Source organism: Hyperolius riggenbachi, chromosome 11 (assembly GCF_040937935.1).
Source record: "Hyperolius riggenbachi isolate aHypRig1 chromosome 11, aHypRig1.pri, whole genome shotgun sequence".
In the NCBI taxonomy this organism is placed as follows: Eukaryota; Metazoa; Chordata; class Amphibia; order Anura; family Hyperoliidae; genus Hyperolius; species Hyperolius riggenbachi.
Window position 1 is genome coordinate 8,241,522 of NC_090656.1, and position 13,974 is coordinate 8,255,495.

Consider the following 13,974-nt stretch of genomic DNA (forward strand, 5'->3'; position numbering starts at 1 on the left):
ATTCTCAGGGTTTATTAAACCGAACCTTGTGAACAAGATGCAAAAAAAAAGTTTTCAAAAAGACCTTATGGTTTTTGAGAAAATCGATGTTAAAGTCGGGTGAAATTTCCACGATTTCCGGCGGAAATCCGCCTACCGCACTTGCATTACCGATTTTCACATTCCGATGCGGAAATGCAATTTCCGATCGGAACTTCGGAAATTGCATTTCCGGGGAATCCGAATGAGCATCCCTACTCCCTCTACCACAATCTAACAATAACCCACTCCCCCACCGGTTCCTAGCTTTAACTTCCCTCTACCAATGCCTAATACTAATGATCCCCCCCGACTGTTGCCTAACTCTAACCGAACTCCACACACACACACACACACACACACACACACACACGCCTCCAACTCTAATGCTTAGCTCTAACTCAAGGGTCCCCAAACGTTTTGGGTCGAGGGCCAGGTCAACATACTTCAGACTGCTGGGGGGCGGAGTATACATACAGTAGAAGTTTTTGCGGGCCAGACAGTAATGCATACTAAGGTGACAACCTTCAGTCCAATTGGACAACAGTGTCACCTGATGTGGAATGTGATTGGAAACCAGTGAATTTCTGCTTTCTGGCTTCATTGTATATGCGGACAACCAATATTTAAAGATGTAGCGGACTGCGTCTATAATACATTTTGTGTGCGGGGGGGGGGCCGGTAAAAAAGCCTCAGGGGGCCACATTCGGCCCGCAGACCTTAGTTTGAGGACCACTGCTCTAACTGATCCTGAACCCATACCTAACTGGCCCCCTCGCCCAACGCAAACTCACCTATAAACGTAAAATATTGGGCACCATGAAAGCCTGCTAATTGTAGCCGTTTGTATAGCGGGTGCCTCTGGCGCCCACGGTTCTTTTTACGCCTGCAATTAACATTGGCGCTTTTGAGGCGTCCATAGTTTCACTATGCCTCCGGTGCCCAAATTTCCCATGTTAATAGTTAGGTCTTCTTGTGCCTACCGAAATAATCTAGACAGGGGCTTCTGGTTGCCTGGGGGTAGGCAAATGTCGATCTATGGCTGTTATATAAGAAACTCCACCACCACCAGCAGAATTCTGACAAGTGCACTTTCTCGCTCAAGTAAAAAAGTCATCCTTAAAGGTAAGTCATGGTCATAATAACCTTGTATCACAACAATCTATCATGGAATTTACTATCTCAGACGCTCTATAACCCCCCTCTGATCAATCACCAGAGACAAGTGTCTAACATACATAAGACACGATGGCCGGCAGAGGGGTCAGACGCTTCACGCTGATGTAAGACAGGAATTTCAGCATGTGGCCCTCACGCCCAGCAACGTACGATAACCTGAGAGGGAGGAAGACAGGAGAGGAAATGTAAATACATTCATAAGATAACTAACACATTCAAATGATGAAAAAACCCTCACCTGCCAGCGGTAAAACAGCTTCCATTGGCTGATCCGATGGTGGAAAATGCTACGAAGAGAGGAACAATCCAGGCTGCCGGGCGCAGAACGCGATCTCCGAAGGTCTGAAACAAGATTCCGGTTTGTAGAACTATCACATTTTTTTTCTGGAACATTCATGGCAGCGAAGAACTATTACACCAAATGACAAGTATGTGAAATGATAATGAATCATACAAAGTTTTGTAGACAGTCCCCCAGTGTGCCGCAGGCTCTTGTGTACAGTGCTGCTCTACCCCCAGCCTCTCTACCCCTCCCCAAGTGCTGTGTACTGTAGTGATGCTGGAGGAGTCTGCAGAGCCCCGCCCCCAGCCTCTCACCCCTCCCCAAGTGCTGTGTACTGTAGTGATGCTGGAGGAGTCTGCAGAGCCCCGCCCCCAGCCTCTCCACCCCTCCCCAAGTGCTGTGCACTGTAGTGATGCTGGAGGAGTCTGCAGGGCCCCGCCCCCAGCCTCTCTACCCCTCCCCCAAGTGCTGTGTACTGTAGTGATGCTGGAGGATTCTGCAGGGCCCCGCCCCCAGCCTCTCCATCCCTCCCCAAGTGCTGTGTACTGTAGTGATGCTGGAGGAGTCTGCAGAGCAAGTTCTGCTCCATCACAGGTGGACAGAGTGAGTGTAATTAGCTGAAGCTGGGAGCACAGTCACCTGTCAGTTTTCTGTACGAGTTTTCTGCACACTATGTGTGTCTGTATGGGTGAAAACAATCACGTTTTATCACAGCTAACGTAACTGATAGAGAAAATGTGTGCAGTTCTTCACTGCTGTCTGGTTTTATCTGCATGGGGAAAACTCATTCAAGTGTGCACTGGCCAATTGATTAACATTGGGTCGCAGTTTACCTGTGCAGAAAGGGGAGGGGCCCTGACCAAAGTTTTGCAGGGGGGCCCAGTGATTTCTAGTTACGTCCCTGTATAGGCTACTGAGAAGTAAATCTGGCCCTGGCTGTGCCTAACCTGGCATCACTGTGTGCCGATCTTTGCAGCAGTGTTAGAAACATATTGTCCCCACTGCTGCTAAAGTCCTATTTAGCCATTCCTGCTCCTATCAGCAAAAACATTAAAACCACCATTGTGTGACTACCTTCTGTGCCACTGAAACAGCTCTAACCAGTCAAAGCATAGACTCCACAAGAGCAGTGAAAGTCACCAGTGGTTTCTGGCATTAAGATGTTAGTAGCGGATACTTAAGCACTTCCGGACCATAGACATACACCCTCCTAGTGATCAGGATATTTTCTTTTTTTACAATTCAGGCCACTGCAGCTTCAGCTTTAAAGGGACACTTAAGTCAAACAAAAAAAAAAATGAGTTTTACTCACCTAGGGCTTCCAATAGCCCCCTGCAGCTGTCCGGTACCCTCGCCGTCTCCCTCCGATCCTCCTGGCCCCGCCGGCAGCCACTTCCTGTTTCGGTGACAGGAGCTGACAGGCTGGGGACGCGAGCGATTCTTCGCGTTCCCAGACACATTAGCACCCTCTATGCTGCTATACGGTATATGATATATGCTATAGCAGCATAGATGGCGCTATTGTGGCCAGGAACGCGAAGAATCACTCGCATCCCCAGCCTGTCAGCTCCTGTCACTGAAACAGGAAGTGACTGCCGGCGGGGCCAGGAAGATCGGAGGGAGATGGCGATAGCACCGGACAGCTGCAGGGGGCTATTGGAAGCCCCAGGTGAGTAAAACTCATTTTTTTTGTTTGACTTAAGTGTCCCTTTAACAGCTCGTTGCACGGCCATACAACTTAGCACACAAATGAAAGCCTCCTTCCCCTTTTTTTGCCCACCTTTCTGTTGGTGGGCTCTGATCGCTCCCCCAATGTTTGTGTATTTTTTTTTTTTACATAAATTTACCTAGAAGGGCAGGCGGCAAAGCTGAGGGCCCATGAAGATTATGGAGGACTGGAAGAAGCCAGTTTTGGCAACATCAACTTTTTTTGTCTTCAGTTCAGGTACCCTTTAAAAGTATGCACTCTACAAGAATCAGGCAGGGGTCACACGTGCAAAGATTTGCATGCCTTTTTTGCAATGTGATTTGCAATGCACATAGTGCTTCCATGTGGGGAGGGAAGGGAAGTAGAGATATTGTGCGTTTTCTCATTCAAGGGATACAAATAAATACCAGCTCTGTTGGCTTCTTTTTTCTGTACACACCGCATGCGATTCCCTATTGCCAACAGTCAGCTGCTTTGCCGACAGTCCGTTTTCCACCGACTGAAGTGCGACCCCAGCCTCAGAGAACAGAGTCCTAGAGAATCATAGTGAGCCTCTGGACCAGAGCCGGGACAAGGTCCTCCAGCATCCAAGGCTGAGACAGCAAAGTGCGCCCCTCAATCTCTCCCCCCTGGCCATCACACACTGATTGCTATTAGAGTAAAAGGCACCCCAGGGTCCCCAACACCTTAATCTCTAGTTATCTGGCTTGCAGTCACTGCCATGTATTCCCTTTTCTTTTTTCTCTCTGCTTCAAACACAATAGGGGAATGATAGCTGAGTGAGGTGTGTGCCCCCTCCTGCACTGCGCCCTGAGACTGGAGCCTCTCTTGCCTCTGCCCCGCGCCCCCTCCTACACTGCGCCCTGAGGCTGTAGCCTCTCTCACCTCTGCCTCTGGACCATAGTGAGAAGGAAGGCGGAACTCCTCCTAGTCTAGCTAATGGCAGAAAAGAACAAGAGAAAGCACTCACCACTGCCACCGCTGGAGACTGCAGGAGCTCTGTAGCAGTCATCACTGTGAAATAGGAAATATTGATCAGCAAGTAACAGGCCATGACCAGCGGAATCCCCAGAACGATGGCCAAGGGAAGATTTCTGGAACAAAACAAAGCACATAATAATACAAGTCCCAGCAAGAGAACCTATCGCCATTGTATTACCCTGTGGGTCACATAGACACCCCCGCATGCTGCACCTGTGACAGGTTCTCCACACTAGAGATGGTCAAGAAGATGCTAATTATGGTGGGTCTGCAAATGTATACAGCTTGGAATGGGATTATTCAAATGCAGTAACTGGTGGTTTCCATGGCTACCATTTCAAATTACATAAATGTGCTAAAAAAAACAAAATTTGCATTGAAGCTAAAGATGGTCAGAGGGATGCAAATGATTCAGAGTTGATGCAGAATTACGGAAATTTTGTATTTGAATGTCCAAGTTTTCTTCAGTTTTTTCTTCAAAAATGTTGGAAAGGGTACCATACACTGCCTGTGCGGCTAAGCAACACTCAGGCAAAGATCTATTGTTCAGTGTGTGCTGCTGGAGCCTGGAAACCGTTAACTGTATGTTACTAAGCAGGAAAGGGGGTCAGTGTGTTTCCCAGGGGGAGTCAGTGCTCAACTGGCCCCCATGTAGCACCACCACTGCAGTGCTGAGCGCAAGTTTAACCACTTGCGCACCAGCTGTCTCTGGCCCTTTAAGGACTCTAGTCCTTACTGTCTCTACTGCTGGTACCGGAAAACGGGGCTTACCGATGTATCACTGCACAGATCCACCGCTCTCCCATCGCCGCATGCCCCTCAATCTGCTGTTGCTATGACGGCAGTGCTCACATTGAGAGCGCTTCCATTCTAATGTATAGGAGCAGGGAAAACTATCCCAAAATCGCTTGCAAATCGCTAAATCGCTAGCGATTGGAATTGCGCTTTGTAGTGGGACCCAGGCCTTAATGTGCTTTGATACGGCACTTTGGGAACATCCAACTTCTTTTGCAATTACCTTTATAGGAGTTCCCTCCTTAAAGGACAACTGTAGGGAGAGGTATAAGGAGGCTGCCATATTTATTCCCCCTTAAGAAATACCAGTTTCCTGGCAGCCCTGCTAATGTCTTTGGCTGCAGTAGTGTCTGAATAACACCAGAAACTAGCATGCAGCTAATCTTGTCAGTTCCGACATTAATGTCGGAAACACCTGATATGCTGCATGCTTGTTCAGGGTCTATGGCTAAAAGCATTAGAGACAGGATCAGCAGGACAGCCAGGCTACTGGTATTGCACAAAAGGAAAAAAAAAAAAACATGGCAGCCTCCCTACAGTTGTCCTTTAAAGAGGGTGTCAGTGATGGATTTCTGCACAACCGTCAGCTCAGCAGTCCTTCCCACCATTGTGATTCCTACCGAACCAGAGAGACCATTTAAAGGCTCAGGAACCCTTTGCAAGTGTTTTGAATGAATTAGCTGATTAGAGTCTGAGGTCGTATTCACAGTGGGACGTTATTGCCCTGCGATATAAAATCATTATAAGGCCTCTTGCACATTCCGATTTTTTAAACGTACGATTTTTCATTCCGATTAAAAACCGTAACAGCATGCAGTACGTTTTTTTTTAATAGGCATCCAAAATCGAATCAGATGAAAAAAAAAAAAAAAAATCAGACTCGCATGCAGTGTGCAAGAGGCCTAACGCAGGATAACGCACTGTAGTGTAAAGCCTATGCCACATTCACAGTGTAACGTTAATGTCGCATTGTAAATGTTGCGTTCTGGTAACACTGCTTACAGTGCGTTACCTCTAAACGCAGGCGGTAAACAGATACAGGGAAGCATACCTTTCTTTGCCTGCATGCTCCACTGTATGCCACGGTAACACAGCGCTAACACCTTTTTTTTGGTTGCGTTGTAATGCTGCGTTGCGATTTTAACGTCACATTACAACGCAATATCCCACTGTGAATAAGCCCTCACACTTTGAGCTTAGAATATTGAACATTTTCACAATATTCTAATGGTCTTAGATTTTGATTTGGGGGTTCTCATAAGCTGTACGCCAGAATCATCAACATTATAATAAAGGCTTGAAATATCTGGCTTTGCATGTAATGAGTATTTCATATATTAGTTTCAACTTTTAAGTTGAATTACAGAAATAAATGGACTTGCACAATATTGTAATTGTTTGGACCGTCATCTGCACTGCGGTCTATGTGTCACCCATTCTACCATAGCACCGCCGGCGCCCAAAATACCTGCTTTGTTGGTAATAACATTCTCTATAGAAAAATACAACCTGCAACATTCCCTTCAGACCATTGTCTAAATCTTCTGTATATTCTTACTAGCTGATGGCCCGGCGTTGCCTGGATATGCATTTGGCTGGTGTTGGCTCCGCCCAGTTTTCCTAACCCTAACACACAATTACCTAGTTTGTGAGCTTTGCGGTCTTTGGCATCAATCATTTGCATTGAAATGAAACCAATCTGATTGGCTGTTTGTGGCTCCACCCCCTTTTCTGAATTTGAACCCCAGTCACCCAATAACCAACTGTACCAGGTTTGAGGCTTGTGCCATTAACAGTGCAAGAATGGCAGCAATGTAACTATTCCCCTTGAAAATCAGTAGGTGAATTCTGATTGGCTTTTGTAGACTCCACCCACTTTTCTGAATATTAATCCCAGTTACCCAGTGACCAACTGTGCAAAGTTTGAGAACCCTGCCATTAGCAGTGTAAGAATGGCTGTAGTTTACATTTTCCCAGTGAAATTTGTATTTGTCTCCACCCCCTTTTTGGTTATGGGAATAAAAAGTATCCTATACTTTATTCCAGGTAATGTACTGTGTGTGCCAAATTTCATTCAAATCCGTTCAGCCATTGTTGTGTGATCGAGTAACAAACATCCAAACTTTTTCATTTACAGTATAATAATATTAGTGAGAAATAATGCATAATAAAAATCAGTGGTGTTGATGGTGCCGCCTCTTACCTGTATGGATTTTTCAGCTCCTCTGTAATATAATTAAGTTGATTCCTAAAGGGGGCAAAATAATAATGATTATTAATATTCTTATTGATATATATAGCACCAGCATCTTCCGTGGCGCTGTACACAGCATACAGAGTACAACAATACAAAATAAATAATACAACAGTTAACAATATACAGGGCCGGAATTGTACTTCTTACCGCCCAAGGCCCTCTCTCTCCAGCCGCTCCAAGCAAGAAAGAGAAGAGTACCTGAAACCGCTAAAGAAAACTTACATCCCAGCGTTCCAGCACTGGTCCCGCTCTGCTCGAATAGCTTTCTTCATTGTACAAGCATGGGGGGGTGGGGTGTCCGTACTGGGCATGCTCAGTAGAACTAAGGCACTTGTGCAAGGCTTTTTTAACTCCATGCACAAGCACTTCATTTTACTGGGCATGTGCAGACCTTACTTGCACATGCCCAGTACAGGTACACTTGCCCAGTACAGGTACACTTGCCCAGTACAGGTACACTTGCACACAGTCAGGCTTGCGTACTGAGGAAACCTATTCAAACAGAGAGGAACCCAGCACTGGCAAGGTGGGATATAGTAATTTACAGAAAGCCCCCGGAATATCCTTCCCTTCCATAGAGGTGGCAAAGCTCCCAGCAAGCCCTACACCACCTTTCTAGAAGTACCACAGCTCCCAGCATGCTCCTCCCCATGCATAGAGAGGCCACAGCTCCCAGCATGCTCCTTACCTTGCAGAGGCACCACAGCTCCCAGCATCAGGGCCGGGTCGAGGCAGAGGCGGGAGAGTCTCCAGCCTCAGGGTGCAGTGTAGGAGGGGGCACAGGGCGAGGCAGAGGCAAGAGAGGCTGTAGCCTCAGGGTGCAGTGTAGGAGGGGGTGCACAACTCACTCAGCTATCATTCCCCTATTGTGTTTGAATCAGAGAGAAATAAGGAAAGGGGATACATGGCAGTGACTGCAGACAGATAACTAGAGATTAAGGTGTTTGGGGCCCGGGGGCGGCACTTAGTCTAATAGCAATCAGTGTGTGACGGCTGGGGTGGGAGGGATGGAGGGGCGCACTTTGGTGTCTCAGCCTTGGGTGCTGGAGGACCTTGTCCCGGCTCTGCCCAGCATGCTCCTCCCCTTGCATAGAGGCACCACAGTTCCCATACAGTATTGGGTTGTCCCCAGGGTCTCCAAGCTGGCTGCTGGACCCCCCAGGCCTCCTCCAATGTGAATATTGGTCCCCCCCGGGGGCAGAGCACTTTCAGTGGAGCGCACTCACCTGTCCAGCTGGCTTGCTCCGCTGTGTACTTCATCCTCGTGAGCTCCTCATCTCTGACAGCTGAACATACTGAAGTGGTCACAGAGAATCGCGCTGGCTGGAGAGGTGTCCATGTGCTCCCCTGTAAAGACTCAGAAGCTCTGGGGGACTACTGGAGGCTTTGAGGGAGACCAAGGAGCTTCGCTAGCTGGCTCTGGGGCCCTGAGGGAAGACAATACTATATGGAGGAGGAGGGGCAGGCTGGGATCAGTGGTGCCTCTATGGAAAGATAGAGCATGCTGGGAGCTCTGGTGCCTTTATGGAGAAGAAGAGCATGCTGGCAGCTGTAGTGCCTCTATAAATGGGGGGCAGGAGAGCTTACTGGAAGGTGTGATGCCTCTGAAGAGGGGGAGCGGCATGCCGGCAGCTGTAGTACCTGTATATGGTGGTGTGGGGGTAGACTTGCTGGGAGCAGTGGTACCTCTATAGAAAGGGAGGGGGGCTTGCTGGGAGCAGTGGTACCTCTATAGAAAGGGAGGGGGGCTTGCTGGGAGCAGTGGTGCCTCTATAAAAAGGGAGGGAGGCTTGCTGGGAGCAGTGGTGCCTCTATAAAAAGGGAGGAAGGCTTGCTGGGAGCAGTGGTACCTCTATAAAAAGGGAGGAAAGCTTGCTGGGAGCAGTGGTGCCTCTTTAAAAAGGGAGGAAAGCTTGCTGGGAGCAGTGGTGCCTCTATAAAAAGGGAGGGAGGCTTGCTGGGAGCAGTGGTGCCTCTATAAAAAGGGAGGGAGGCTTGCTGGGAGCAGTGGTGCCTCTATAAAAAGGGAGGAAGGCTTGCTGGGAGCAGTGGTAGATCAATAGAAGGAAGTGGGGCTTGCTGGGAGCAGTGGTGCCTCTATAAAAAGGGAGGGAGGCTTGCTGGGAGCAGTGGTGCCTCTATAAAAAGGGAGGAAGGCTTGCTGGGAGCAGTGGTAGATCAATAGAAGGAAGTGGGGCTTGCTGGGAGCAGTGGTGCCTCTATAAAAAGGGAGGGAGGCTTGCTGGGAGCAGTGGTGCCTCTATAAAAAGGGAGGAAGGCTTGCTGGGAGCAGTGGTGCCTCTATAAAAAGGGAGGAAGGCTTGCTGGGAGCAGTGGTGCCTCTATAAAAAGGGAGGGAGGCTTGCTGGGAGCAGTGGTGCCTCTATAAAAAGGGAGGGAGGCTTGCTGGGAGCAGTGGTGCCTCTATAGAAAGGGAGGGAGGTTTGCTGGGAGCAGTGGTTCTCCTATATTTAAACATTGTGCCCACATTTGATTTCACTCAGAGTCAAACATTTTAGTCTACTTACCATCCATCATATGCCCAGAGGCCATTGTACAGGGCCAGGCCTATGCCCCCTGCAGTAATGGTGGAACCCTCAAAGCTGTTGTTAAAATTCTGTGTATTTCCTGGAAAACAAGAAAAAAAAAAATTACTGTCTCATCAGAAACGATTATCGAGATTGGAAATGTTCAAATAAATAGAATAAAATCTGAGACTAGGGACAGAACTATAAAACATAACCTTCCCCCACCCCAACATTTACACCACATCACCTTCATATAACCGGTCATATAAGTGTGAAGACCACGACTTCCCCACCCCTAGCATATGGCCACAAGAAGCCCTGATCTGGAGGGCCGGCCCCTGTATCGGGGGAGGGCAGGTAGTTGGGGGTCCTCGCAAATCTGGGTCCCATCTGAGCTCATTGAGTAAAAGGTGTAAGAACACCACGGCCATAAGCAATCATAGCTCCCAATTGTGCCTCTTTGGGAAGCCCTGTCCCTCTTACCTCCTCATGTGTCCCTCTTTCTATGTAAATCTATATATTTCTCTACTAAAAAGAGTGTTTGATTGACTAAACTTTATTCCCGTCCTTTAAATTGATATATTACTAATTTTAAAAATGTTAATATGAAGGAAAATGAACCAGGATAGAAAGGACCAGGGTGGTTTGAATTATAAAACAACATTTTTCTTATGAAATCTTTATGGTACGCGTGACTAGGGATGTGATGAGGGCGTGATCAGGGGTGTGGCAGGGGTGTGGCTTAAGTGTCCCTCTTTCTCATGAGTTTTCTCCTGGGTGATATTTTTACACTTGTCAATAAAATGCCTTTTAACCCCTCAGCAAGCAAGAAAATACCCAAGATAATTTTGATAGGACTTTTTCTCCAACTTGTAGGTACTTTTTCAGTTATATTGCGAGTGATAATATGGGCACGTTTACTCATTACACACATATAAGCACATCACACTGGAGGCTCTCTGAGTTCTCAGTAAGCTGTGTCATCTGCTGGGAATAGGTCTGAGCAGACTACTACAGCTAACAGCACGGTTTTGCATTGACACCTTTGTCCTTCATGGAGCACTCACGTACATTCTGCCTCCCATGTGACCCAAATATCGAGGAGATCCTAATCTGGGCTGTAGTTCCCAGTCTCCGCCCACCTGTAACATGTGACACCTACCTTGGGCCAGCAGGACAATGCCGCTAACGATGATGACCACAACGATGATCATTTTGGCCACTGTGAAGAAATTCTGGACGTAGCTGGCCAGCTTGACGCTGAGAGAGTTCACCACCGTGATGGTCACTGCCAGAGACAAAGCCATAGATTATGGGTCATGGCAACTGCACCTGCTATATGGGTTGGTTTTCAGATTAGGGTCAAACATAAAATCAGCGTGATCATTCGGTAGTTCAGTTCACAGGCAGCATGAAAGAGGAGGGGCTTCTGAGAGTAACAAAGCATCTAACTGGCTTCCTTGTTTCCCACTCTACAAGCCAAGGCCAATCAAAGTCTTTGTCTCTGAAGCTCCACCCCTAGAGCTGAATAAGTGCCAATTTATCTGTTGTAAATCCACCCACTTGCTATATTTCTAGATGTAGGCCATGGCCCAAAATTGTGTGAAAAAGAGGGTTTTTTTTTATCACGATAAAATATCATGGACACCTGGATAAAGCTGCATTTGTCAAACAGATCTAACCCTATGCAGGTTACACTTGTCTAAAGTAATAAATCACCAATGTCCAGGAGAAGGGGTTATTGCTACTCTATTCCCAGATACCCACCCTCCTTAGATAGGGGTACAATACCTTAAAGGACATCGGAGGTGAAAAACAAACGGATGATAAAAACAATTGTATTCATCCTCCCTCTCCTAAAAATGACTTTTTTTTTTTTAGATATCCCACAGTTTTATTTTATATTTAAATCTAGATTTTACTGTTTTATTGTCTATGCTCAATGACACCTTTATTAAAGTATGCCAGAGCTTAAATCTATGAATTATTGACCCTTTTTATCTCTTTCCTGCTCTCATAAGCCATTTACTGACAGGAAAGTATTTTATGGCTGTAATTACTAATTAGTAAGGGTCATACTATAGTCTGACTCAGTCTGACCTGGTCCCGAGCCGGACAGAAACTGTCACTTACATACCTGATTTTTAACTCTTTTAGGCAGAGAAAGAAAAAAAGGAACACAGCCTAGTTATGTGTGTGCTAGGCACTGTACATACCCATGTCTATCTCATCATGTCACATGTCACCTTGGTTGTCCTTTAAGCCCACAAAGCATTACACGTTTTGGAAAAAAATACACCTAATATTGTGAAAAATATAAAATTGCTTAAAGAAAAAAGATAAACTTTTGGATGTATTCTATGATGCAAACTTTAGTTCAGGGTCCCTTCCCCCAATTTGCATTAACACCCCTCCCCCTCCCATGCAGCAGGGGTCCTGACTGGGGAAGAAAGAGGGAGGAGGTGTAATTTATTTTCTTGCCCCTATTTTCCCTAGATACACCACTTCCAAGGGCATCACATGGAATGGCTCTCTCAACTATGACAAGCCCACAATTTGAAGTGGGCGTGTCCAACTTAAAGTGAGGCGTGGCCAGTAAGAGGTGCAGGCAACAGATCAATCAAAAATATCTCAGCCAGAACCTTATCCCCCCCAAATAGCAACTTAGCAGCCTGTTAGCACATACAGGGGCATAGCAATAGCCATAGCAACTGCTATGGGACCCTGGAGCAGAGGGGGCCCAAGCAGATTAAGATGTAATAGGGTCCTAGGCAAGGTAAATGATTTGGGCCCACCTTATTGTCCTTTTGGTAACCTGAAGTGCAGAGTGGTCAAAGGAGGAGGCAGGTGGGCCCTTTGACACCCACTAGGCCTCAAGCACCTGCCTAGGTTGCCTGGTGGCTAATCCTACTCTGGGCCCAAGTGGTAATTGACATGTTCAATATTCATTATATCCATGCCCACAGACTGTTTGCAGTATACATTGCATAGGAAAGTACTTTGCCCAGTCCACTCATGTACCATTGGGTAGGGGTAGGTGGTATTGCTCAACACTGCGTAAGACTGATGGCCCCATAAACATTCTGCTATGGGGCCCTATAACTCTAGCTACCCCTCTGCGCACATATCAAAATTCATCAGGCATTTCCCCAAAAAACAACATATCCCAGTCAAAGGCCAGGTCCCCATGATAGACATCCCCCTCCCCCCATGGTAACAGACGGCACCACATGACACTTCCTCAGTAACCCCTCAGTAACAGACGGCACCACATGACACTTCCTCAGTAACACCTCAGTAACAGACGGTACCACATGACACTTCCTCAGTAACAGACGGTACCACATGACACTTCCTCAGTAACAGACGGCCCCACATCACAGACGGTACCACATGACACTTCCTCAGTAACACCTCAGTAACAGACGGCACTACATGACACTTCCTCAGTAACAGACGGTACCACATGACACTTCCTCAGTAACAGACGGTACCACATGACACTTCCTCAGTAACAGACGGTACCACATGACACTTCCTCAGTAACAGACGGTACCACATGACACTTCCTCAGTAACAGACGGCACCACATGACACTTCCTCAGTAACAGACGGCACCACATGACACTTCAGTAACACCTCAATAACAGACGGCACCACATGACACTTCAGTAACACCTCAGTAACAGACAGCACCACATGACACTTCCTCAGTCACGGCACCACATGACACTTCAGTAACACCTCAATAACAGACGGCACCACATGACACTTCAGTAACAGACGGCACCACATGACACTTCAGTAACACCTCAGTAACAGACGGTACCACGACCCTTCCTCAGTAACCCCTCAGTAACAGACGGCACCACATGACACTTCCTCAGTAACACCTCAGTAACAGACGGTACCACATGACACTTCCTCAGTAACAGACGGCACCACATGACACTTCCTCAGTAACACCTCAGTAACAGACGGTACCACATGACACTTCCTCAGTAACAGACGGCCCCACATCACAGACGGTACCACATGACACTTCCTCAGTAACACCTCAGTAACAGACGGCACTACATGACACTTCCTCAGTAACAGACGGTACCACATGACACTTCCTCAGTAACAGACGGTACCACATGACACTTCCTCAGTAACAGACGGTACCACATGACACTTCCTCAGTAACAGACGGCACCACATGACACTTCCTCAGTAACAGACG

General features: G+C 47.2%; 1 protein-coding gene across 1 annotated transcript in view; it reads right to left on the reverse strand.

The window, feature by feature from the left end:
• The window catches only part of LOC137537677 (b(0,+)-type amino acid transporter 1-like), a 71,187-nt gene that overhangs the window by 14,794 nt on the left and 42,419 nt on the right, over window positions 1-13,974 (reverse strand). Inside the window, exons 6-11 of the mRNA XM_068259603.1 lie at window positions 10,912-11,037; window positions 9,750-9,849; window positions 7,168-7,212; window positions 4,159-4,282; window positions 1,436-1,539; window positions 1,257-1,353 (exon numbers count right to left, since the gene is read on the reverse strand). Coding sequence (XP_068115704.1) covers window positions 1,257-1,353; window positions 1,436-1,539; window positions 4,159-4,282; window positions 7,168-7,212; window positions 9,750-9,849; window positions 10,912-11,037 — 596 coding nt within the window. The remainder of the gene's footprint in view (window positions 1-1,256; window positions 1,354-1,435; window positions 1,540-4,158; window positions 4,283-7,167; window positions 7,213-9,749; window positions 9,850-10,911; window positions 11,038-13,974) is intronic.